Raw genomic sequence first — 25,823 nt, forward strand, 5'->3', positions numbered from 1 at the left:
TTCCCTAAGAACACCCAAGAGTCAAGCACCCTGGCCTTAACGGCTCGGGTGGCAACACCAAAAGGCAATTCCAATCAGAATTATAGCCACCTTGCACTAAGCACCTATTGGGCACTAAACATAGTGCAGACAGCTTCAAATACATTATTTAACTCTCACATCTTTATGAAAGAGAAGCTATTCTCATCCTCATTTTATAACTAGAGAAACTGAGGCAGAGAATAAGTTGCTCAAAAATACACTGCCCCTAAGGTGGCAGTGCCAAGACTCAAACACAGGCCTGATGGACCCTAGAACCTTTGCAGTGCTCTATCTGACCTCATAGCAAGCAAGGTGCAAGGGAACGGGAAGCCTGCAGGGACAGGAGGGGAAAAGCACCAACAGAAAGAAGTAAGGAAAGCAAGAGGGAAAATAATTTCTAATAATAAGGAGGGTGATCACCACCCTCGGGTCTCAACATAAGCCTTGGGACTGGTAGCAGAACTCCGGAAGCTATGCACTCAGCATGAGTCTGATCAACACACAGTGAGGCCAAGTGTACCTATGATCAGAGGATGAACTTCTAAAGAGTCAGCTTAACCTCATGCTGAGGGTCCCTAGATGGATGGAAAGACTCCTGCTTTCCAAAGTGAAGCCTGGCATTTGTAAGAGTCAAAAGAAGTGGTGTATTAAGGAAGTCAGGAATGTCTCCTTTTCAAACCATCAGATTCTTCTCCAAGATGATTCTTCCTACCAAAGCCCATTGCTGAAAACTCCCAGGGAATCAGGACTAGCACGGAAAAGGGAGGAAGACAACCTGTACCTGTCTGCTCCTGTACCGACTTCAGAACAGTGCTGATGGACACCCTGGGGTCCTCTCCCAGCTTGATCTGGTTTCGGATTGCAAAAAGCAAGTCCAGGCTCACTAGCAGCTTGTTGCCCACATTAAAGAGACCTGAGGAGTTAAAAAGAGGCAACAGAGAAACTCACTGTAAAACATCCACAATGCAGCAAAAAATTAGAAAAAAATTAAATGTCCAGCAATAGAGGAAGGGCTAAATTAATTACAGTACATTTCTAAAACAGACAATTATGCATAGGTAGAAGGAATAAGGTAGACCAAGTGCTCTGACATGAGAGCTGTCCATAATACACAGTTAAATGAAAGAAGCAAGCAATGAAATCTGTCGAGAATTTTTTAAGAAGAAGAAAAAGCCCTCTCTACAGCCCAGCTCAGTCCTCAGGGCCAGAGGGGCCACTCTTCCTCTACTTCGCAACAGCCACACCATGGGGAAAGGCCAGCAGCACCCTCTAGCCCAGGGATGTAACAAAAGGGATGTCTACAAAATCACCCCTAACAAAATCCCAAGATGAGAGACTCAGAAAAATTTAAATGCAGCCAACTTAAAAGAGGGTGGTTTTATATGTGCACAAAACATAAATCACAAATTTGCACAAAAGTAAGTTCAAGAATATGTGTTCTCGGGGCGCCTGGGTGGCTCAGTCGGTTAAGCTTCCAACTTCGGCTCAGGTCATGATCTCATGTTCGTGGGTTGGAGCCCTTCGTCGGGCTCTGTGCTGACAACTCAGAGCCTGGAGCCTGCTCCGGATTCTGTGTCTCCCTCTCTCTCTGCCCCTCCCCCGCTCATGCTCTGTCTCTGTCTCAAAAATAAAATATTAAAAACACACTAAAAAAAAAAAAAAAGAAAGAGTTTGGAAGTTAAAAAACAACAACAACTGTGTTCTCATTAGAGAAGAGTATAAAGGAGTGGGGAAGGCTTTTCCGAGCATGATACCAAAGGCTGAAACCATAACAGAAGACGACGAAATCTGGTTACATAAAAATTAAAACAAAAGCAAAAACAAAAAGAAAAAAATCTCAAATCAATTTAATCACAATTAGAAGACAATTGATAAACTGGGGAATAACTCTGTCAACAAAATATTCCAATGAAGAATGGAAATGTTCACAGAGAGACTTAAAAATAACAAAAAACATTCAATCCTCTTAGGAATCAAAGAGGATGCAACAAATTAAGAAATGATATACCAGTTGCAACATATCAAATTGGCAAAACTTTAAAAATTATAATACTGATCTGCAAAAAGTTCCTAAAGCTGATAAAGTTTAGCAAGGTCACTGGACAAAAACTCAATAGACAAAACCCAATAGTGTTTCTACACTAATACTGAACAGTTAGGAACTGAACCATGTCACTTAGCATTGAAAAAATGAAATACGTAACAAAATATGTGCAGAATTTACATGCTGAAAACTACAAAACACTGATGAAAGAAATAAAAGAAACTCTAATAAGAGAGATACACATGTTTATAGACTGGAAAACTCAATATTTTTAAGCATGTTAAACTTTCACAAACTGAGCTACAGATTCAATGTAATCTCAATTAAAATTCCAACAGGACCCTGCCGATTCTGAGAAGTTGATTCTAAAATTTACACGGAAATGCAAAGGAGGGGCACCTGGGTGGCTCAGTCTGTTGACTGTCCGACTCTTCATTTCGGCTCAGGTCATGATCTCATGGTAAGCGGGTTTGAGCCCTGCGCTGGGCTCTGTGCTGACAGTGAGGAGCCTGCTTGTAATTCTTCCTCCCTCTGCCCCTCCCTAACTGGCATGTGCTCTCACTCAAGATAAATTAAAAAAAAAAAAAAGGAAAGCAAAGGAACTAAACAGCCACAACAATTCAGGGAGAACAAGGTTGGAAGACGCACATGAAGACCTGCCACCCAGCTGTAGTAATCAAGACAAGTGTGGTAACGGCAAAAGGATGGACAACGGTAAAACAATGAAAGAGAACAGAGAACAGAAATAAACCCACACATATGATTAACTGTTTTTCAACAAAGAAGCAAAGACAGTTTAATGGAGAAATGACTACCTTTCGACAAATGGTGGTACAAGCGGATGTTCACATGCCCCAAAAAAAGGAAAAAAGAAAAGAAAGAACTCAATCTGGGTCTCACATGTTAAACTCACACTTTATATAAAAGTCAATTCAAAATGAATTACAAACTTAAATGTAATCCATAAATTTATTTGAAAAAATTAGAAGAAAACAAAAATATTTATCTATGGTCTTCACTGAGGTAGAGAGACCTCAGACCATGAAAAGTATATGCCCTAGAAGAAACAATTGATGAAGCAGTCTTTGTCATAACTAAGAACTTCTGCTCTGTGGACGACTCTGCTAAAAGAATGAAAAGTCAAGCCAGAAATCATGAGAAAACATTTGTAAATCACTTATCTGACAAAGAACTTACGGGTTCGGAATACATAATTCAACAGGAAGAAAACAATCCAATCCAACAGATCAAAGATGGAACAGATACTTCACCAAAGAGGACACGTGGATGGCAACTAAGCCCATGAAAAGATACTCAATGTCATTAGTCACCGAGGAAATACAAATTAAGACCACAATGAGATACCACTACACACAGCCATCAGAATGGCTAAGAAAAACAAGAACAACAAAATAGACAATACCAAGTGCTCACAAGTGGGAACTCTCCCCCCTTGTTGGAGGTAATGCAAAATGTATACAAACATTTAGGTAAACAGTCTGGCAATTCCTTTAAAAAATAAAGACACTCGGCATAAGGCCCAGCAGTTTGACTCCTCGGTATTCATCCAAAAGATGAAAATTTGTGTTCACTCAAAAGCCTGTACCTGAGTGTTCACTAGAGCTCTATTCAGAAGTGCCCAAAACTGGTAACAACACAAATGTCCTTGAAAAAGTGAACAGATTAGGGGGCGCCTGAGTGGCTCAAGTCAGTTGAGCATCTGACTTCGGCTCAGGTCATGATCTCACGGTTCATGGGTTCGAGCCCCGCGTTGGGCTCTGTGCTGTCAGCTAGCTCAGAGCCTGGAGCCTATTTCAGATTCTGTGTCTACCTCTCTCTCCAACCCTCCCCTGCTCACACTGTCTCTCTCTCAGAAATAAAATATTTTTAAAAAATTACTTAAAAAAAAAGTGACCAGGTTAGCTAACTGGTACTCCACATAAGGCAAAACTATCCAACAAGAAGAGCAAACTGCTGATACAGGCAACAATATGGAGGCCTTTAAAAGGCATGATGTTAATGAAAGAAGCCAGACTCAAAATGCTATGTACATTGTGTATCCACTATATTAAAAACATTTTAATCTTTAAGATATACTTTTTTAAAAAAATTTTTCTTGGTGCACCTGTCAGAATTCATGTAACAATGAAGTGAAATGTTACTGTTATGTAAATTTAGAAGTAAAGCTAAAATTAAAAAAATATATAATCCTAGGCACTACTGACCTAGATAGACTGCAGGAAAATGGCACTCTCATTAACTGTGGCAAAAGCATAAAATAATACAAACTCAGCTGGGTAATACAAGACATTGAGAACATGGATACAAAGCGAAGCAGCATAAGGTTCTGAAGACAAAGAATAAATAAATGCTCTTTAATCTATGGCACTCAATTCTACATATCAAATCAAGATCAAAATTCTTATAATGTTGGTAGAAACACACAGGGAGAATGGGTGAATATGCAGCAATTCCATTTTGAGCACTTGTCCAAAGGAAATAATTAAGGCTATACCCAAAGAGTTAATTATAAAGAAAATTCTAAAATGGAGTCCCATACGCTATCTAAAAATGGACACGTATTTCTCCACTTGCTGGCATAGGAAGATGCCCATGATACACTACTAAACTGAAAAAGAACATTCCAGGGTGCCTGGATGGCTCAGTCAGTTAAGCATCTCACTCTTGATTTTGGCTCATGTCACAATCTCATGGTAATGGGATCAAGCCTCACAGAGAGCCTGCTTGGGATTCTTTCTCCCCCTCTGCTCCTCTCCCCACTCAGGCTCACACTTTCTCTCTCTCAAAATAAACAAACATAAATAAAAAGAATATTCCAAAATAATATCCAGCACAACCCCACTTTTGCTGAAAGAAAAACTATAAACCCATAAATCCCGTATTTCCTTATAGTTTGTATGGATGAGTAACACATATAAAAGATTAGAGAGCGTGACGTGACGTTAAGTGTTTATGTCTGGCAGCACGACTACTATTGATTTTTAGTCTCTTCTTTGTACTTGTCAGCATTTTCTATTTTTTGTACGATGAAAATCTGTTAATTAAAAGTTAACTTTGTTTAAAGATCCAGGATATGAGAGCGCTGACACTGGAGATAAACGTAATCTTCTGGGGCCAAGACATCCAGGAGGGAAAATCCCCTCTTTCTCAGAAGCCACATCTGAGAGAAGGTGCAGTGTTCCAAGGACCAGAGGTCTGACCAACAGAGGCTGTTCCCAAGCCTGCTTGGGGCCCCTGGAGGGAAGAAAAGCTGACACCCACCTGCACAGATGTCCATGAAGCTGGGAGGGCCAGACCACGACACCCACCTGTATAGATGTCCATGAAGCTGTGCAGGGCCAGGCAATGGGGATTCAGACACATCTTCACCTGGGCAGTCACCACCTGTAGCCGGCTGGCTGTCAGCAGCCAGCACTCCTGGGGCCCGGCCAGGGAGCTAGTACCAAAACATCACCGACAGAAAAACAGAAGGGAAATCAACTAAATGCAGTTCCAGGGCTCAGTGATCAATGGCAAAGTTCTCAAGATTTTAATGAAGCAGGCAAATGAAGATCCTGGAGCTTGTGTTCCAAGGTTTTCTAGGTGGGTGTCTCTGCTCTGTTGGCATGCAGTCTGTGAATCACCCCTAAAGTTAATACTACTCTGGAATTATTACCTAGTTTAACCAATCCCCCTGAACTCCCAAATCCAAGTACTGTGCTGGGCAGTCCAGATGTAAATAAAATTCTAACTGTGTGACAACAACTTTCAGACATTTTCAATAGAAATAATGGGTAGCTACTAATTATTATAATTTTTCTGTAGGCTATTGAAAAAGCAAAGGAAACCCAAGAGAAGCAGAGAATAACATCTTCAAAGGACACAGCTTTACAGCTGTTTGAAGGGGCAAGATGGGCCAAGTAAGGTATGGCAGCTAGGGACAGGGTAGATCTGAAAGGGGTGCTTACTTTTGTCCCCCTTTGAATAATGGGCTGCTACAGAGTAGGCACTGCGTGGACGGAGACTCATAATAATTCGACCAAGAGGTTTGCTCGATGGTGACTGTCTCCTCACTCACGTTGGACAGAATGAGTCGAGAGCTGTTGAGTTCGTGTATCAAGGCGAAGACCTCGGCCAGCTCTGACTCGTTCTCAGGAATCTGCAGGACTTTGCGCAGCAGCTGCAGCGTGGACTGGCGCTGGACCTCCTTCTGGGCCAGGCTCAGGGGCTCTGTAGCACTCAGCACATCTGGGAGTGGCGAGCTGACCTCCTGGGAAAAGAGCGGATTGAATGATCAGCAAGCGCCCAGGACACCAGCAGCCTCGGTCTAAAACACTGAGAGGCTGCAAGTGGCAGAGGGCTGGGCCCATCCACGGCTGAGGGTGGGAACCCTAGTTCCCAAACCACCTCAGTTCGGAACTCGATGCATGCCTCAAGGCAGGTGCGCGCTCTCTCTCTCTCTCTGGCACCAGGTTCTCTATCAGTAAAAGGAGAGGATGACACACACCACTTGGAAATGGCTTCATCAGTCAGCTCCCATTCACCAGGTTTCGAAAAAATAACAGACCTGGGCTTCAATCCTGCACATGCCACTTAACAGCCATACATCTGTGACCCAAAGCGGTTTACTGAATCTTTCTGAGCCTCAAATTCTTTATCTATGAAATGAAGGAGGAAGTACTAGTAATCTCTAATTGTCATGCAGAGTAAAACCATATTGCAAGTACAGCACTCAGCATAGTACCTGGGATACAATGAAAGTGCTACAGACGGTAGTTCTGATGTGTCACCGTGTATCTGTACTACTTAAGGCATTGGTCCTTAACACTTTTATCTTCTGGGTATAAGGGGACTATTTCATGTATCAGTTAAAGACTTTCAGGATTGAGCTCTGAAACGCTCATTAAAAACAGGTCCTTTTCAATGGAGATTCCTCCTTGATACCGTGTAGAAATGCAGCAGGAATCGCTCCCTCCTTCACACTTCCAGAGTCTATCCTTTCACTGCGGAATTCAGTGTCTCACAGCTGGGGAGACTGTTCCCCCATCTTCGGTGAGTATAAGGTCACTGTTTATTTGCTGATTCCCAAACACACTAAAGACTAGTTTATATCTGCTGGACATATTATATGCTGCTCTGCAGAAGTTAACTGCCTAATAACAAGAAGGAACTGTCTTATGAATTCTGCGCACCTATAACTTTTGTCTCATACTCTAGAAGTTTGGCTACTATCTTTCTCCCCCACTAGACTGTGAATTCCTCTAGGGAAGGGACCATGTCCTATTTATCTTTGTATCTCCAAAGGCCTGACCTACAGTAGGCATTCAAATGCATGCTTGCTGAAAGAAAAATGAACGGCTGCAGAGAGCTGACGGACATTAGAATGAGTTGCCCTGGGAGACAGTGTGTTCCTAGTCACATCTATGTTGAACTTTGGGCTGCAAGAATAGCTGGCAGCAGTACTAGTCTTCTACTCTGAGCCACAGTGAAGGACAGAAAGGAATGAAGACCATTCCAGCCCAGAGATGCTACAATCTCTAGTACAGCCACCAAGGACAAATTGCGCACGAAGCACATGGCCACCAGGGGGCTCCAGGGAGCATTACACACTAAGGTCCTTGGGTCTCGGGCCAGTGTTTTAGTTTGAGGAAAACAATAATTACACTTTATTTCTCTAAGATTTAGAAAGTTGAATGGTGACAGAATGTCAGAAGGGTACTGGAGGTAGGCAGCTATCAACCAAAGACAGGAGAGCAGGATTTGAAATCAATTGGCTAGATGTCCCTGAACGATTCCTATCTGACCTAGAAAGTTAGGTCACCTCATCATCCTAGATCGAGACCAACGTCCATTTCCACACTGCAAACTACACCAACAGCTACAATCAAATAGGAGAAAGGACTGTTGAGAGCATCTACTTAACTTAGAACTCAATTCCATGCCATAATCATGATCAATACATTGAGTATGCATACTCCAAGGTCAGAGGGCGTGGGGGAACAGATACATCTGCCCTAAAAGAGATTATGGTGTCATAGGGAGCTGAGGAGGAGTCAAGTGCAGACCTCCTCTTCCCTCCCATGAGAGGCATGGAAGATCCAGGAAGGTCACTGCCAGCAGGGGGTAGCCAATGGAACCAATGGAGCAACAGAATCTGATGGTAGTTATGGACCCATTTCACATGCCATTTCAGGGATTTATAGATTATTTGAAGCTCGATTCTGAGTCTTCTCGGGGGCTCATGGCCCTAAGAATAAAATGTCCAGACAGAATCCACCTGGCCCGGTTTTGTTACTAGAGAAACTAAAACTCAGAAGAGGGACGGCATCCAGCTGAGGGTCCTCCCAGCTGTCCTCTATGGCCAGTGCCCATGTGTTTTCCACTAAGCCATTGGTGCCCACATACTTTAGTTCTAGTCCCCTTTCTCACAGGGATAACCTCAGAACACCACCTCAAGCACGGAAACCAACCTGGGACCAGGGGTGAGATGCATCTGCCAGAAGCTTTCTGCCCCACCCGCCATATGCAGAGAAAACGCAGCCTGAAATGGTTCTCACCACCTCGGTAGTCCTGTCCGTTCCGAAATCCCCAAATGCCTCCTTCCTGACACAACCTTCTAGGCGTCACCCTGGGTCAAGCACATTCAATGTGACCCCACGGCCTAAAAAACAAATTGCCTAGTCTAGCCTTAAAGATCCTCCACAATATGGCCCCAATATGCCTTTCAAGCCACTATTTTCCATACTCCTCCCTGTATACACCCCATGTCTAGGTGACTGGAACACAAGGCCCTCTAGCTCTCCGCTTGTGCCCGTGCTCGTCCTGGGAGCATGGTCTGCCTTCCCCTTCCATCCAAATCCTGCCCACCTTGCAAAGTCCAGCCCAGATCTGAAGTGGCCAGGCTCCACCCTGGACCCTGACCCATAACGCCATCCTCTTTCCTACCAAGCAGACCAGGGAGATCCTATCTTCTTATCCTCCATCTAGTCATTCCATTTGCTGCCTCAGGTGCTGTATCTTCCTGTACCCTTAAAGGAATTCACATGTGAAGGGGCGCCTGGGTGGCTCAGTCGGGTAAGGGTCTGACTCCTGGTTTCGACTCAGGTTGTGATCTCACAGTTTGTAGACCTGAGCTTCAGGCTGGGCTCTGCGCTAGGAGCCTGCTTGGGATTCTCTCTCTCCCTGTTTTCCTCCACTAGAGCATGCATGCATGCTCTCTCTCTCAAAAGTAACCATTAAAAAAAATTCACATGTGGAAAATCAGAGAACTTCTGAAAATACTCATTTTTTTCCTGGTTCTAATAAATAAAAAATGAGCCCTAATGAGCCAAATGGAATGTGTTTTACTCTTGAAACAGTTTGGTCCAACTTCAGAGAGATTTGCCAAAACTGCTAGAAATAAAGCTTTGTACTGTGCCCAAAAACTCTGTAAGGAACCTGAGAAGCAGTGATCTAATCTACAAAGTCTTAGGGTTGGTATTCTCTGTTTACCAAATACTATTTACAGGTCCTCCACCAGGTCCCAAAACTAAAAGAATGTAACCCTTCCATCTCTCCCTTCAGAATCCTATTTTAAAAAAATAAAATAAAAATTTTAAGTTTATTTACTTATTTTTGAGGGAGAGGGAGAGAGGCAGAGAGGAAGAGAAAGAATCCCAAGCAGGCTCTGGGCTACCAGCAGGGCTCAATCTCATGAACTGCTGAGATCATGACCTGAGCCGAAATAAAGAGTGGGACGCTTAACTGACTGAGCCACCTAGGCACCCCTAAGAATCCTCTGTAAAGCCTGTGTTCCCATTCTCTTTGGTGAATGAACTCTTGGTCCACTGGGCTAGAAGGTTCTCCAACTCCCTCCAACTCAACTCTCTCCAACTCTCTCAAACTCAACTTAGTAATGAGGACAAGGAAGCCCAAAGAGAAGCCTAGGTCCAGAACTTAAACTGGTTCCAGTTCTGGTGTTCTAATTACGATCATGCACCAAGAAATCACTTTAATTCTACCAAAGCAGGTCTACTAACAAAGCCCAACACGAGGCTCAGGGATGTGTTTAGGGAAGGAACTCACGAGAGCCTTGGTGGTTTTCTCAGTCCGGTCTTTAGCAAGGTTAAAACCACAGCTAGGACAAATCCGTGGTTTATGTCGGTTGGTGTAGACGTAGTTACAAGAGGGATTCTTGCACTTTCCCCGGCCTCTCGAAGTAGCGAGGCCCAAATCCTAAAAAAAGAAGACCGGTATTTAATTCCACGAAAGTTACACCTGGGCAGAGTCACAAACCAGGATGACCAGCTATCAGTAAATGAGAGAAGAGTGGCAATTGCAAAACCAGATTTAGACTAATTTCCAAAGAGCCTTGATACAAGATCCCTTTTCTGTGGTTACATCCTCTCAATCTTAATACAGCCTGTATCATTCTGGCAAGCCCCTCCTCATCTGTGAAACAAGTGAGCTAACTCTTTAGGGTCAGAAATTCAAATGCCATGGAGCGCCTGGGTGGCTCAGTCAGTTAACTGTCCAACTCCTGGTTTCAGTTCAGGTTATGTTTTCATGGTCTGTGAGTTCAAGCCCTGGGTCCAGCTCTGTGCTGTCAGGGCTGAGCCTGCTTGGGATCTCTCTGTCACTCCTCCACTCGCACACAATTTGACACATGCTGTGTGTTTACTCTTTTTCTCAAAAAAATAAAAAATAAAATAAACATTAAAAACAGAAGTTAGAAATTCAAATGCCTTCAGAGTCCAGGCTACTGCAGAGTGAAGCAGGCCTGTTCTAGCAGAGAGCTGAAGACTGTGGTGAACAAGCATCCAAACCCTGCCTGAGGGCAATCATGACTTCGGGACTACCCAAGCTCCAATCTGGCATCGAGGCTCCTGAGATGTGCTGCTATCTAACCAAAAAAGAAAAGGTCCTGGGGAAGCACCCCCCCACCCCTCGCGGTAACATTAGAGACCTTCTGTAGTCACAGGGATATGGAGATGAAGGTATAGATGGCACGGAGAAGGTAGTAACTAGTCTCTGAGAAAAGAAACCTGAGCAGATATCCAGGATAAAGGAGATATTCTCCTTAAGGATCAGGCCAGACTACGCACTAGTCCACCATACGTCCTGTCTTGTTACTACAGAATTCCCAGTGGGTCTGGCCAGAGCAGATGCTCAGTAAATATTTTTCGAATGAATGGTTCTGTACCTGTATGCCTTTATCAGATAACAATTTTTAAAAATCCAGCTGCTCTCTCAAAATCTGTGCATCTTACTCAACTCAGGCAGAGAACCTGCCAAAAGTTACCTGGCCAATTGGTATTTAAAGATAAACAAAATTAGAGAATGTTAAGAGCAAAAAAACAGCCCCAACACGGAATCTAAACTGATGCAGCATTTTATGGATGGTGGAAACTGAGGCCCCCGAGAAGCAGAGACGTTTGCCTAAGTCACACGTATGCTGGCAGTAGAGCCAGAACCACTTGTGGACTAAGTCCTGAGTGTTTATTCCACTGCTCCACGTGGCCTCCCTTGCAAAAGGAGGACCCCAGAGTCACACATTTGTTTACCGGGACGTTAATAGATGTTGCGTTAAAAATAAAAGGTGATGGGGTGCCTGGGGTGGCTCAGTCGGTTAAGTGTCCAACTTCGGCTCAGGACATGATCTCGCAGTCCGTGAGTCCCAGCCCCTGGGGCTCTGTGATGACAGCTCAGAGCCTGGAGCCTGCTTCGGATTCTGTCTCCCTCTCTCTCTGCCCCTCCCCCGCTCGTGTTCTGTCTCTCTCAAAAATAAATAAATGTTAAATAAATAAATAAAAGTAAATAAAAGGTGGGTGGGGAAGGAAAAGCTTGGTGGGAAAAGGGAGGCTAAACAAAGTTGCTTTACCAGAGCACTTCTCAAATCCTTTAAGATGCCGGTATTGAATGTGACTCTATTTTAAGGGGAAAGACTATAACTCTCAGATTTACTGTGGATAACATATTTCTGGGGCTGGACTGGATTCTCACCTCCACTTACTGCAAGAAATACCCAGGTCTCGGCTGGCCTACGTCTACAGATCTCACCGGCACAACACCTAGCTGATGCACCCAGCAGCTACCACCTGTATCAGCGAAGGGCTCTTCAGAAGCAATGATCCAACCCTGAGCCTACTCTCACTCCTAACTACCTCTCCCCACCTCTCTCACACTCCCACTCACCCCCCACCATGCAACCAAAACCACTTCTGTGCCAACCCATCACCAGGCTGCACTTACCAGCGTTACAGTGCAGCTATACTTGTACGGAGGAAACAGATCAGGCTTGACTTCCACGACTTTTACCTGTGACGTCCGACTGCCCGGGCCATTTGTTAGCTGTGGATCAGAACAAGTGATTTAGTGCTTTTCTATAAAACCTCACACTCCTGAAAGAGCTTGAAGAAACAGTTTCCCAGGGAATTTGTAGAGCCATGCTCCAGGTGAGCTGACTGGTATCCTAGAGGGCTAGGGCAGTCACCAGCCCGCCAGAGGTTTAATGCCACTTTCAAGTCCAGGGCTGCCACATTCTTCTGTGCAGCTTCTAACACTGCATATTATGAACACTGTGGATCAGATTTACAACTGCTACCAAGTGAGGAAAACTTAACAACAGTTATACACACAAATATGTGGTTGAAGAATGTTGGCACAGAAAGAACTTGAAAAGACTGTTCACTAAAATGTCACAGGGTGAGAGGAAGATTGTGATTTTTCCCCTTTTACCACTATCTACAAAACTTTCAAATGTTCTATGCTATTAAAGAAAAAAAAGATGAAGACAGCATTAATAGTTATTCTGTAATACTGAATTTAGGTTGATATTCAGAATACAAAATTTCATGTAACTTAACTGGCTTAAAACTAGCAAAAGGACTTACAGTTTTAACATATACCCAATGTCACCAGTCAAAAGGAGACTGTTTCCAGAGAAGACAGGGAATTTACCCAAGTACAGGGACTAGGGTTGGAGATCTACGAAGCAGCAACACACACCAGATCACCATCTTTCTAGACCTGAATCACACATGCATCCAGTGCTGACCACCACAGCCGGGTGACAGATCAGCCTTCAGAGTAAAAGCCAGGGCAAATCTGGAACAAAGGAAGTTGCCTGGCAGAGCGCACTGCAAGGCAGAAGGCAGCCCGAGTTTCTTATTCTAGTTTGGTCTCACGGGGGTTTTGAACTACAGGCCACAAAATCGACTGACAGGTAGTGAAATTCATTTATTGAGTTGAAACCAGCATTTTGCAAAATGGAAAATACCAAAATAACTGCATATAATAAGGGAGTAGCTTCTTTACTGTTTTTATGTATACAAGTATGGATGTTTACTGGGCTGTGATGTAAAAATGTGTTATCAAGGGTCACGGCCCGAAAAAAAAGAGGTCTAGTAAAAAAAAAAATGCTGATTTAGGGAATTTTGATCATAACTAATAACTATCCTGGTCACATGGAAAAAGAAGAGGAAAAAAACGCTATCACTAAGATGAATGGATTGTACTAACTAAAAACCAGAACATGGAGTAAAAGCCATGACTTTTGGTTTTAAAAAATTATATTAAAAAAATGCCAACAAATATAAGAAAGGCCTCAAAGGCTGAATGGGCGTAGATTGCCAACAGTAATTAGTTCTGGGTGGCAGGATTACAAGGGACTGACTTTCTTTCCACCTTATCTGAATTCTCTGTATTTTCTACAACCACCATGCGTTCATTTTTTCAAAAGAAGCTAAAGAAACAAGACAACTAAATACAGTATCTGATCCTACACTGAACCCTGTACTGGAGTGGGAAAATGCTATAAAGAACATAATTGGGTAAAACTGACAAAATTGGAATACAATGGCTGTCTCAAGTATTGTATCAATGTTTCAGTAACAGAATATCCTTATTCTTAGAAAATGCACACTGGAGCATTAAGAAGCAAAAGGCCAGGGGCGCCTGGGTGGCTTAGTCGGTTAAGCGTCCGACTTTCGCTTAGGTCATGATCTCGCGGTTCGTGGGTTCGGGCCCCGCGTCAGGCTCTGTGCTGACTGCCAGCTCAGAGCTTGGAGCCTGTTTCAGAGTCTATGTCTCCCTCTCTCTCTGACCCTCCCCTGCTCGCGCTGTCTCTCTCTCTCCTAGAAATAAAAAAAAAATAAAAAAAATAAAAAGAAGCAAAAGGCCATGTAATTTTCCCTTAAATTATATGTACTTTAGAAACACACATGAGCACAAATGATGAAGTGAAATGGGCGATACCTTACCAATAAGTGACTACGAGTAAAAAGTACATGGGTACTTTTTGTACTACCTTCACCCTTGCAATTTTTTCCCTAAGTTTTAAACTATTTCTAAATTAAGGGGCGCCTGGGTGGCTCAGTCGGTTAAGCATCCAACTTCAACTCAGAGCATGATCTCACAGTTCATGAGTTAAGAGTCCCACATTGGACACCCTGCTGACGGTGCAGAGCCTGCTTGGGATTCTCTCTCCCTGTCTCTGTCCTTCTCTTTCTATCCCTTCTGCACTTTCTCTCTCAAAATAAATAAAAACTCAAGTTTAAATATGGATTCATTTTATAACAAGAAAAAAATTAACTAAAAATAACTCACTCACTCATGCTAAACTTCATTCCAGAGGTCACTTCCCAAGGTAAGAATAGGTTTTTTGCCCTTGGCTTTGAGACACTAACTAGGAGCCCTGTTCTCGGAGCAGAGGCGCCCCACCCCCCCGATGCCCTACCTGGAGAATGGGTCTTACCTTCATGTCACTGCTGTGTGATGGCTGTCGGATCGGCTGGCCCAGCTGCTTCAGTGTGCTCGGCTTCAGGCCACAAGTCCTCACAGAGGGAGTTTTATCTGAGACAACCAGAAGCCAAAATGGTGACTTAAGTGCATTCAGAGTCCCCCTCAGTCTCTCATCTCCACTCTGGACAACTCCATTCCTGCCCCCTTCCCATCAGACAGCTCCCCGCTCCCGGGTTTTCCCCGCCCTTACCGCTCAGGGGAAAGGCCTGTCTGGCCCTGGACAGCCCCAAGCTGCTGCCGCGGCCCCCATTAGATGGGGCTGGGAGAATTGCTCTCATGGGCCTTGCTGCAGCCAGTAAGGAGGGCTTGCCCCGAGCTTTGCCTTTAAGCTCAGGGGCTCTGAGCCCAGCGGTGAGTGGGTCAACTCTGGAAAAAAAAAAAAAAAAAGGAAATCTAAAAATTCTGGACCAAGTGGAAGAAAACCAAAGTACAACCTCCAAAAGGCATTTTAGTTGAGGGATAGTGTAGTAAACTGTCAGGCTAAATATTTCAGGGGTCATTACGAAGGTGAATAAGTATAAAATAGTGCCCACTCTGAGGAATACAAATAGTGAGTGTAGACTATCCCATCTGCCTCTAATTAGTATTTAAAGTGTATCAGTCTCCCACATGAGGGAGGCTAAAAGACCCGCAGAACAAAATCCACAGTTTCTTTGTAGCTCCAATGCTGAGCACAGAGCCTACACCACAGAAGGCTCTTGTAGAGTGACACAGTTGCCTACAACAAACAGTCTAAACTGCACGGCTTCATGCTCTAAAGATACAGAACCATCCCTAAGTATAACATAAATAAGTATAGGCAAGATGCAGAAGTATATGTTACACTAACATCTGTATAAAAAAAAGGTAGGAAAAAATATATATACACAAACACATATTTGTAGGATATGCCTAAAATTCTCTCTAGAAACACAAAAATTTGGGAATACAGATTGTCTGGAAAATGGAAATGGATGACTTAAGGATACGCTAGAAGAGACATTTTTTTTTTCAGTGTATATTCCTTATATCCTTTGAGTCTGAATCATGTGAATATATCTCCCATTCAACAATAAAAAATTTGAAATCAAATAACGTACACCAGAATTTCTAAGCCTTGGCGCTATCAACATTTTGGGCTGGATAATTCTTTGTAGGGGCCTGTCCCATGAACGCTCAGCAGTCTCTCTGTCCTCTACTAACTCGATGCCTACAGCACCCTTCTCCCCCACAGCTGTAACAACCAAAAGCTGTAAACGTTGCCTGGGTTGTCCCCTGGGGACAGACTGTTCCCCAAGGAGAACCACTAATACAAGCAAATAAGGGCCTTTAGTTACAAGACCACAACTGCCCCTGGCAAGGGGCCCCATGAAAAACGCAGTCGGGCCTTTCAGGAGGGCACGGCGAGGAAAGAGCGCCGTGTTCATGGACAACCACCTATCTGCAGCGCACCGGGCGATGCGTGCATCGCACACAATCCTTTTTAGTCTATACGGTTAGCCATTATGGATTAGATTTTTCTAATACCCAACTCAAGATTTTTCAGAGGAGAGAAGAGACATGAAGTGACTATGCCCAAGGTCAACAGAAGTCAGGACAGATTACAACCAGAATGGAATTCTCTCATCACCAGGAATCTTTCTATAAGGTACCTTAAAAAGGCTTCTCTTTCTAACTCTGGAAAGACTGCATACTAGTTTGTAACAATGGCCTCAGCCTGTACCAACAGGATCCTAAAGAGCTTCTGGGAAGACGACAAGAAGGGAAGCACAGGAATGTGACAGCAACGCACAGACAGCAGAGTGTAAGAGGAAAGGCAAATCATTCCGTGGCTCTAGGCCTTGGTTTCCTGATCTCTAAAATAGGAAGCATTAACTGGGCTCCGCTGTCTCTCTCAGTAATGCTAATAACATAAAACAAACCAAGAAGCATTTCCCAACCTGCTATTCCAAACACAATCCTAGAACATGTAAGCACGTTTACCCCGCAGGCTTTCTGGGAGCAGGGAGAGGACTGGAGGTGCTGGTCCTCTCAGCTGGTGGTGGTACATCTGGTCCTGGACTGTCATTCTCAGCTGTCCCCAGAGAGGCCTCAGGCTGCACACCACTCTTGACCACCGGCGTCTTCGTGGCTGCTGCACCACGACTCCCAGGAGCTTCCTTGACCAAAACATGGGCATCTGAGATGATCACTTCCTCCCACTCGTTCTCCTCACCCACTTCTCTGGGAGGAGCTACACTGAGGAGCTGGCTCACAGCTTCTGAGTTCTCCAGAGTCAATTTGGAGGCATTTTCCCTACAGGAGTTTTGCTCAGTGGTGCCAGGCTGGTTTCTTTTGACCACCGAGCCTTTGGAGGAGATGCCAGGAGCCAATTCCACTTTGACTTTGGCTGGCTTTTCCTAAAAAAATAAGAATGCCTGTATGCATTTGGCATTTTACAGCGGACAACACGTCACAAATCATTTCTCGTTCGATCCTCACAACAACAACGTATGGGTGGAAACTGAGACCCAGAGGGAAGACAGACTAATGTAAGGTGTCAAGACAAAACTGGCTTGAATCTAAGTCTTCAGACTTCAGGTCCCTCTCACTACAGTATTCAAACCCAAGTTAGCATAAAGCTGTCCTAACAAATTTCTTATTGATAGCCTCTTTAGGTCAGCAAATAAAGCTGGTATTTTGAAACTAACCTTTGTTCAAAGCCTGCTTCTCTAGGCCTAGAAAAAAAGCTGACATATTGCTCTATTGGGCCTAGAAGTCCGAAGCTGTTTGTCTTGGTGGTCCCTTTATGAGATCCAGTTAACCCCAATGCGGGCAAATCTCACATGATGAGACTCAAAGCTTCCAATTCTGTTAGGGAAAATATCTTTTGTCCCAAATTCTTTCAGACAAATCTGAAGGCTGGCTTAGACACACACCACAAACTTCTCAAATTAACTCATACATATTAATTACTTACTAGAAAATATTCAAACTCACTAAAAATACCAACTGCTATTTCAGATCAGCCTACTTTAAAAAATTCATTGTTGCCTTAGCTTTTATGCTGTGGAAATATACTATTATTTATACATACCTGTAAATACATACATACACATTTCTTACATACACACACACGTTTTTTTTTTTTAAACCGTGGTTGTCTCAGGAAGGTTTTTAAATTACATGTGAATAGTGAAAGGTGCTATAAATGAAGAGACGTGAAACATAAAAGCTGGGTTCTACCTAGGCTGTGCTCCTCATCGAATTACTTATGTCACCTGAGACAAGCTTCATCTGAACTCTCACTTTGCTACCATGTAACAAGAGGGTCGCCTCCCAGCATTTGTCCACAGCATTTTGGGTGGGCTCATTCATGGTGAGGGTGGTGCAGGATTCCCCTGCACGAGGCAGAAGGGGCACGTCTGTGGCCGATGATTAACACCGGTATTCCCTCCCAGTCACGGACTACCAAGACCCCTTAAATGTCCAAAGCCACCTGACAGCACGCTGCCTCTGGTTAAAAACCAATACAGATGACCTAGGAAATCTCCTGCAAAGCACTGTCCGATTCTAACACACAGTAATAGTCCATGAGGACAAGTTAAATACAGAGAAAAATTCCAAGTAAGCTGCACAGAGCTTCCTGACTACTGGAAAGGGAAAAGTCGGCAGAAAAACAGGAGACAAACTAAATCCCCACAACTGAAATCTCTGAGCAAAATACTGCCCTCTAAGGAGGCTATTTCAGATAAAAATCCTCTGCAAGGAGTCCGCATAATTTAAGGAATCACAGCAAAAAACTAGCTGGTGAGCTCACATTTCCTTAACTCAGCCTACCCTTTTGAGATGTCACTTTCTTTCAAGATAAAAAGTAAATTCCACCAGTTGCCTGCTCAGAGGCCTCAATTACCACTGTCAGAGAGCCAAAGGAGTGAGGCCTTGGGCTAAAGAGCTTTATATACCATCTTTTGTTCCATCCAACTCATTGGGAACTGTGCCAAATGTTTCTTGGGCTAATTTTAGCCAGTATGAAACTCTGGAACAATACAAGAAAAGGGGAGTCATTTCCTGACAGGCACCAACACATTTGGAGCTTTCAGAAACTATTTATACTTGCAGCTTCAAAAATCAGAACTCCAAAAATCTTAAAATTCTGCAGCTGAACAGCATAGCAATTCCTGAGAAGTGTGATTTAGTGGAAAAGCACTGACATAATTAGTTATGTGAACTTAACAAGTCACTTCTCTTGAATCTATTTTTCCTCAGCTAGAGACTTGGAATTGAACTGTCTGATAACCAAAGTCACTTTTTTCTCTAAAATTCCAAGTGCACTGATGCTAAAATGTTACCCTTTTCTTTCTTACACTCACTTACTGCTCCTATGAAATTTAGAAATCATAGTATTTACTCTTTACATGGTAATTCTATAAAAACCTGTGGAGAAAGAACCTGACTTAACAAATCAAGATGGAGAACACGTACTTACAGGTGCCTGGGTAGCTCAGTCGGTTAAGTGTCCAACTTTGACTCAGGTCATGATTTCACAGTTTGTGGGTTTGAGCCCCACATCAGGCTCTGTGCTGACTGCTCAGAGCCTGAGGCCTGCATCAGATTCTGTGTCTCCCTCTCTCTGTCCCTCCCCTGCTCACACTCTGTCTCTCTCTCTCAAAAATAACCACTCAAAAAAAATTTTTTTTAAAAGATCGGGACATGTAGCTAATAAAAAATCTGATTTCACATCATGAGTTTGCTCTCAGAAAGAGAACCATGGCTCAAAAGTTATTTCAATCAAAAGAGGGAAAAAAGACATCAATGAAAAAGAAAAGAAAGCCAAAGTAAAAACAGAACCCGACAGAGACAAGGCTGCAGGAGGAGTTAGACTCTTCCACACAAAAGCACAAGAAATAAGGTCATTTAACAAACCTGCTGTGCATCTGTGAAGAACGGTCAAGGGTTCCAACTACCCTACTTAATCTCCCTACAGCAGCTGAGGAAGTACATTTTGGGGAGAATAATCAGGAAGGGAGGAAACTGAATGGCCGCACAGGAGCACAACAGAGATGGTGAGCACAAGAAACTCAACATCTGAAACACAGTCGCACTGGGCCCCTCCTGCCCTTAGAAGTGATGGTATAAAAAGCAATAATAGAGACTAGAATTATGTTGCTGTCAATAATGACAGCAGTGACCTCTTCCTGAGGATTTACTCTATACTAGGAACGAGCCATCCACATTACAGGGATAATCTCATTTGATCCTCCAAAAACCCTAATGAGGTAGGCACCATTGTTAACTTCCATTTACAAATGAAAGAAAAACCAAATCAAGAATGGACATAAAGTGACTTGCCCGAGATTATACAGCTAAAATCCTTGCGAGTCAGAAGTTCAAACTGAGAAAAGCTGATTCCAGAACTGTACTCTCCCCCCTCCCCTGCCCGCAAAGATGCTCCTCTCTCTCCTAACACTCAGGAAATTTCTAGGGTTTTAGGAGCTCAGTGCCAGGAATCCACTACCGAGATCAAATACATGTTTGTTTGTTTTTTTAAGTCTGTTTATTTATGTATTCATGCATTTACTTATGTATGTATGTATGTATGTATGTACATAACGTATATAAGTAATCTCCATAACCAATGTAGGGCTCGAACTCATGACCCTGAGATTGAGAGTCTCATGCTCCCCCAAATAAGCCAGCCAGGTGCCCCCAGAAGTGTATTTTTAATTATTAACCAATTCTGTCTCCCAGAATTAGTGATGCCCTGAACTCCTAACATTCATCCAAAGGGCAAAAGTCACCACCCCAGTATTTTTCAGAGATGTTCTGTGGAAACTGCCCCAGAGGAACTTAAGTTTTCTCTACACAGATAAGTTTGGACCATGCTGAGCTAGACACCTAACAAACCCAAACCTAGCCTAAGTTATTGTCACAAAAACAGTGCTCACCCTTTCCTTTTCTACTTACCTACTCAAATTCTACTGATCCTTTAAGACCATCTCCTCTATATCCCATCCTTGACAATTCTAGTTCTTTTGACCCTAAACAATTTATAGTCTCATATAAAATTGAACTTCACAGGGGCAGAGCTTTGATGCTCATTTATTTATCAAGCATCATTTACTTAGAAACAGAGACAGGAGTTTCTGTTAACTATGAAAGACCTAAATATCAGGTTAAGGACCTCTCTTTCTAATAGCAGCTATAGGATATTAAAAGGACTTTTGAGCTAAAAAGTAGGATTGGGCTACGCATCTGAGTAAGCAGTCAGTGTGGAAGATGGATGGTTAAAAATTTAACAGGAAATGAATAAACTGACATAGTGTAATCATTCACAGAAAGTTATAAAGCAATTAAACATAATGGTCTTGAAGAATACTTAATGGCAAGAGATGTTATGGGAAAAAAATACCAAGCTACAGAACTTGCATATTCACAAAAAAAAGACTAGAAGAAAACACAACAAAATGTTAACTAATGATGACTGTTCTTTGGATGGTGTAAGATTACAGATGACATTTTATTCTCTTTTTTAAACAGTTTACAATGAAAATGATTTACTTGTATAGTCAGAAAGTAAAAATGAGTATTTATTTAAGTTCTTTGTTCTAAAGGGGAACAAGGAGGCTACTTTATGGGGCTTCCAAAGCAGCAATGGCCAACGGACCTTACCTTTGGGATCCACTTCCCTCCTAGGAAGTTACCACAGATTGGGCACTTGGGTGGTTTGTGCCTGGTGACATAGGTAAAGGAGCAACCTGGGCTGGTGCATGTCCCATGGCCCCGGCGGGTGTATGTAGTGGTCTGTAAGGAAAAGAGTGCATCAGAGTCAACACCACAGTGTAACCCCTCTCAGATCCTTCTGACTATCAGAAGCACAACGATGCCAGGAGGATACCAGCTTGTCGAAGCTCACTTTTTAGAAATGAAGAGACTGGGTTCAAATGAGGAAAGACAGCTGCCCAAGGTTACAGAGGTATCAGAAGAATAAAGATGGCACTAACTGCTACTAATTAAGTGAAGTACCACACAATGCTAAATGCTTTACCAATATCTCATTTAATGCTCTCAGCAATTCTGTGAAGTAGGTATTGTAACTACTGAGGTTCAGGGCAGTTAAACGCTTTACCTCAAATTGTATACTAAATTGAGGGCACACCTAGACTTAGAACCCAGAGATCTTTGATTCTTGGTCCTAGATTCCTTCCACGCACTTGGCTGCACCCTACAGACCTAAATACTTCAAAGAATTTGCTTCATCTTCATTCCTGTTAAAATTCAGAGAACTCAGGACTTAGGGTTCAGAGACATAAAAAAAGACTATGGCCATTAAAAAAAAAAAAGACGAAATTCCAACAGAAATCAAGTCCTTTGATGTGCAACTGAACTTAATTATTTGCATATAAATATATTTAACTACTGGCTCTCAGCAACTCCAATGATTTCCCTTTGAACTGAATGATTGATTACAATGGGTTTTTTTTATGTTTGGCTACAAACAGAAATTCAGCCAAGTTCCATTTCTTGATTAATACTGCAAAAGGAAACACTTCCCTGTCGGATCTGTTCTGTCGCTTACAGATGTTTACTCAGATATTAATCCCACTTTTCCTCGCCTGACAAAAAGCAAAAACCTCTCTTGGAGAAACACCAAGCTACCACTATGCTACCTCTCCCGAAAGCCTAGGGAAGAGGTGATTATAAGGGAAGCAGCAAGTCAAGTTTGAGGGTGAAGTGTGGTAAGAGACCTGGCTTCACATGTCCACTCTACTACTGACACACTGGAAGACCTGGGGGCCACCTGGGTTTCCTCTTCTGTAAAATCACCTGCCCTTCCTAATATCTTGAAAGACAAATGAGGTAAGCAATAAGGAAAATTGTAGATGATTCTATATGTTTATGAGAAATTACTATTAGTGGGATATAAAAATTTCTCTTCTCTTTGCTCAGACTGCAGCTTCACACAGAATAGTCATTCTGAACACCACCAGAAGCAGAGTAAACATTTAAATTAGGTCAGTTCTATAATTAAATACCCGTGAACTTGGAAAGACTCCTAAATAGCAGCTTATAGAAATAAGTTTAGGAAAAAAATGCTAATGTTCAAAGCTGATGTTTCATTCTTAAGGATTATCTATAAAAGCTTTTCTGGAAGTGTCTGGCTGACACTTCTTAAATCATAAAAGAATAACAATTTCCAGGAGCGCAAAGGCTCAGGCCTATGAATTAGGTTGCGGAGGTTGTTCCTGTTTAAGATACAACTTTCTCATCTAGAAATACATTGTTTATCCACAGCTTTTAGAAGATGGACCATTGTAAGTTAAAATGTACAATATTAATCCTAAAAAACCACTATCGTAACTAAAACAAAATTAATGGCTAATATGCTAATAAAGGAGATAAAATGGGTGTAAAAAAATTCAATGCAAAACAAAGCAAAATAAAACAGGACGAAAAAACCAAACAGTAAAGTGACAGATTTAAACTTAAACATATAAATAATCACATTAAATGTATATGGCCCAAGTGCCACAATTGAAAATTAGAGATTGTCATAAAAGTCTTGCTCTTAGAGCCAAACTATACGCTGCCTGCAAAAAAAGGTACTTTAAATACAAAGATAAATAGGTTAAAAGTAAAATGCTGGAAAAAGATAAAACTTGCGAATAACAATAATGAAAAGAAAACTCAATATTCAAATTCCAGACTGATAGGGCATCTGGGTGGCTCAGTCAGTTAAGCATCTTGACTCTTAATTTCAGCTCAGGTCATGATCTCATGGTTCTGGAGATGGAGCCCTGTGTTGGGCTTCACACTGACAGTGGGAGCCTCCTTGGAATTCTCTCTTTCTCCCCGTCTTCCCCCTACTCCCCACCACTCACATGTGGGCACACACACTCTCTCTCTCAAAATAAACAAACATTTAAAAAAAAAAGTAAGTTTCATAGCAAACAATATTTTCAGAGATAAACAAGGTCATTTCATAACGATGTAAGGGTCAATTTATCAAGAAGATTTAACAATCCTAAATGTTTAAGTACTTAAAAGAGTCAAAACACATGACACAAAAATTAATAAAAATGGGGAAAAAATAAATACTATATAAAGTGATAGGTAGATGCCTTCTCTTAATAACTGACAAAAGAAGCTGACAGGAAATCAGTAAGGATATAGAGCTGAATACTATCAATCAACGTGACCGAATCTAATATGTACACAATATTCACTCAGCAGCAAAATACACATTCTTTTCAAGTGCACACAGAACATTTGTCAAGACAAACCATATTCTGGGTCATAAAAGAAGTCTCAATAAATTTAAAAGGATTCAGGTCTTATAAACTACCAAATTCCAACTATAATGGAATTAAATCAGAAATCAATGAAATAAAGATATCTGGAAAATCCCAAATATTTGGAAAGCAAATAATACACTTTTAAATAACTTCTGGGTCAAAGAATAAGTTATAAAGTATTTTCAACAAAATGAAAATATATCAAAACTTGTGGGATGCCACTAACATAGCGCTTCAAGAGACATTTACAGCAGTAAGCAGCTATCTTAGAAAAGGAAGGTCTCAGATCAATGACCTCAGCCTAAATTAAGCCCAAAGCAAGCAGAAGAAAGATAATAAAGACGTAGGCAAAAATCGGTGAAACAGAACACAGAAAAACAACAGAGAAAATCAATGAAACCAAAAGCTGGTTCTTTGAAGGTCAATAAAATTGATAACCTCTAGTCAGGCTTGTCAGGGAAAAAAAAAAAAAAAGAGACCCAAATTTCTACTATCAGCGATGAGAGAAGTAAAATCACTAGAGTCTATAGATATTAAAAGAATAAGCATTCTTCAGAATTTTAAACACAGAATTACCATATGATCCAGCAATTCCACTCTTAGGTATATACCCAAAACAACTGAAATCAAGGACCCAAGCAGACACTTATCCACTCAAGTCCACAGCAGCAACATTTACAACAGCCAAAAGGTGAAAACACACTAGATGTCCATCAACATTTAAGAATGGATAAAGAAAATATAGCATATACACACAATGGAATATTATTCAGCCATAAAAAAGAATGAAATTCTAATACATGGTACAAGATAGGTAAACTTTGACAACATTATGCTAAGTGAAAAAATGAGACCATGAGGATAATATTTACATGAGTCCATTTACCTAAAACATGCAAATTCAGAAACAGAAAGGAAAACAGGTTAGTGGGAGCCCGGGGAGGGAAGAAAGAAGAGTTACAGTTTAATGGGTAGAAAGTTTCTGTTTGGATGATGAAACTTCTGGAACTAGATATGGGTAATGACTCCACAACAATGTCAATATACTTAATGGCACTGAACTGTACCCTTAAAAATGGTTAAAATGGTAAATTTTGTTATGTATATTTTTACCAGAATTTAAAAAAAAAATATTTTGAATAATTTTATGTCAATAAATTTGACAACTTACATGAAATGAACAAATTCCCTGAAAGACAAACTATCAAAGCTCACTCAAAAACAGATAATTTAGGGGTGCCTGGGTGGCTCAGTTGAGCTTCTGACTCTTGATTTCTGCTCAGCTCATGAACTCAGAGCCTGAATCAGGCTCTGCACTGAGCACGGGGTCTACTTAGGATTCTCTCTCTTTGCCCCTCTCTCCCCGCTCATGGACACACTCTCTCTCAAAATAAATAAACATTTTTAAAAAATAACTGAGGGGCACCTGGGTGGCTCAGTCAGTTAAGCATCCGACTTCGGCTCAGGTCATGATCTCACAGTTCGTGGGTTTGAGCCCCGCATCGGGCTCTGTGCTGACAGCTAGCTCAGAGCCTGGAGCCTGTTTTAGATTCTGTATCTCCCTCTCCCTCTGACCCTCTCCTGCTCACGCTGTCTCTATCTCTCTCTCAAAAATAAAAACATTTAAAAAAAATTTTTTTAATTCTAAAAAAATAAAAAATAATAATCGAAATAATCGTTTATATATTTTAAAAATTGGACTTGCAGTTAAAAATCTTCCCACA

The 25,823-nt window shown here is 42.0% G+C and overlaps 1 protein-coding gene across 3 annotated transcripts in view; it reads right to left on the reverse strand.

The window, feature by feature from the left end:
- Positions 1–25,823, reverse strand: part of HMGXB3 (HMG-box containing 3) — a 47,050-nt gene that overhangs the window by 9,487 nt on the left and 11,740 nt on the right. For 2 of the 3 annotated variants that reach the window (XM_039239411.1, XM_039239413.1), the window contains exons 6-14: positions 21,476–21,607; positions 16,808–17,223; positions 15,036–15,211; positions 14,799–14,896; positions 12,296–12,394; positions 10,130–10,279; positions 6,034–6,335; positions 5,395–5,522; positions 803–934 (exon numbers count right to left, since the gene is read on the reverse strand). In XM_039239411.1, the coding sequence (XP_039095342.1) occupies positions 803–934; positions 5,395–5,522; positions 6,034–6,335; positions 10,130–10,279; positions 12,296–12,394; positions 14,799–14,896; positions 15,036–15,211; positions 16,808–17,223; positions 21,476–21,607 (1,633 nt within the window). The remainder of the gene's footprint in view (positions 1–802; positions 935–5,394; positions 5,523–6,033; positions 6,336–10,129; positions 10,280–12,295; positions 12,395–14,798; positions 14,897–15,035; positions 15,212–16,807; positions 17,224–21,475; positions 21,608–25,823) is intronic. The other variant, XM_039239414.1, reaches the window with a different exon arrangement.

This window comes from Hyaena hyaena, unplaced genomic scaffold (genome assembly GCF_003009895.1).
Source record: "Hyaena hyaena isolate Hyena2069 unplaced genomic scaffold, ASM300989v1 scaffold_157, whole genome shotgun sequence".
Classification (NCBI taxonomy): domain Eukaryota; kingdom Metazoa; phylum Chordata; class Mammalia; order Carnivora; family Hyaenidae; genus Hyaena; species Hyaena hyaena.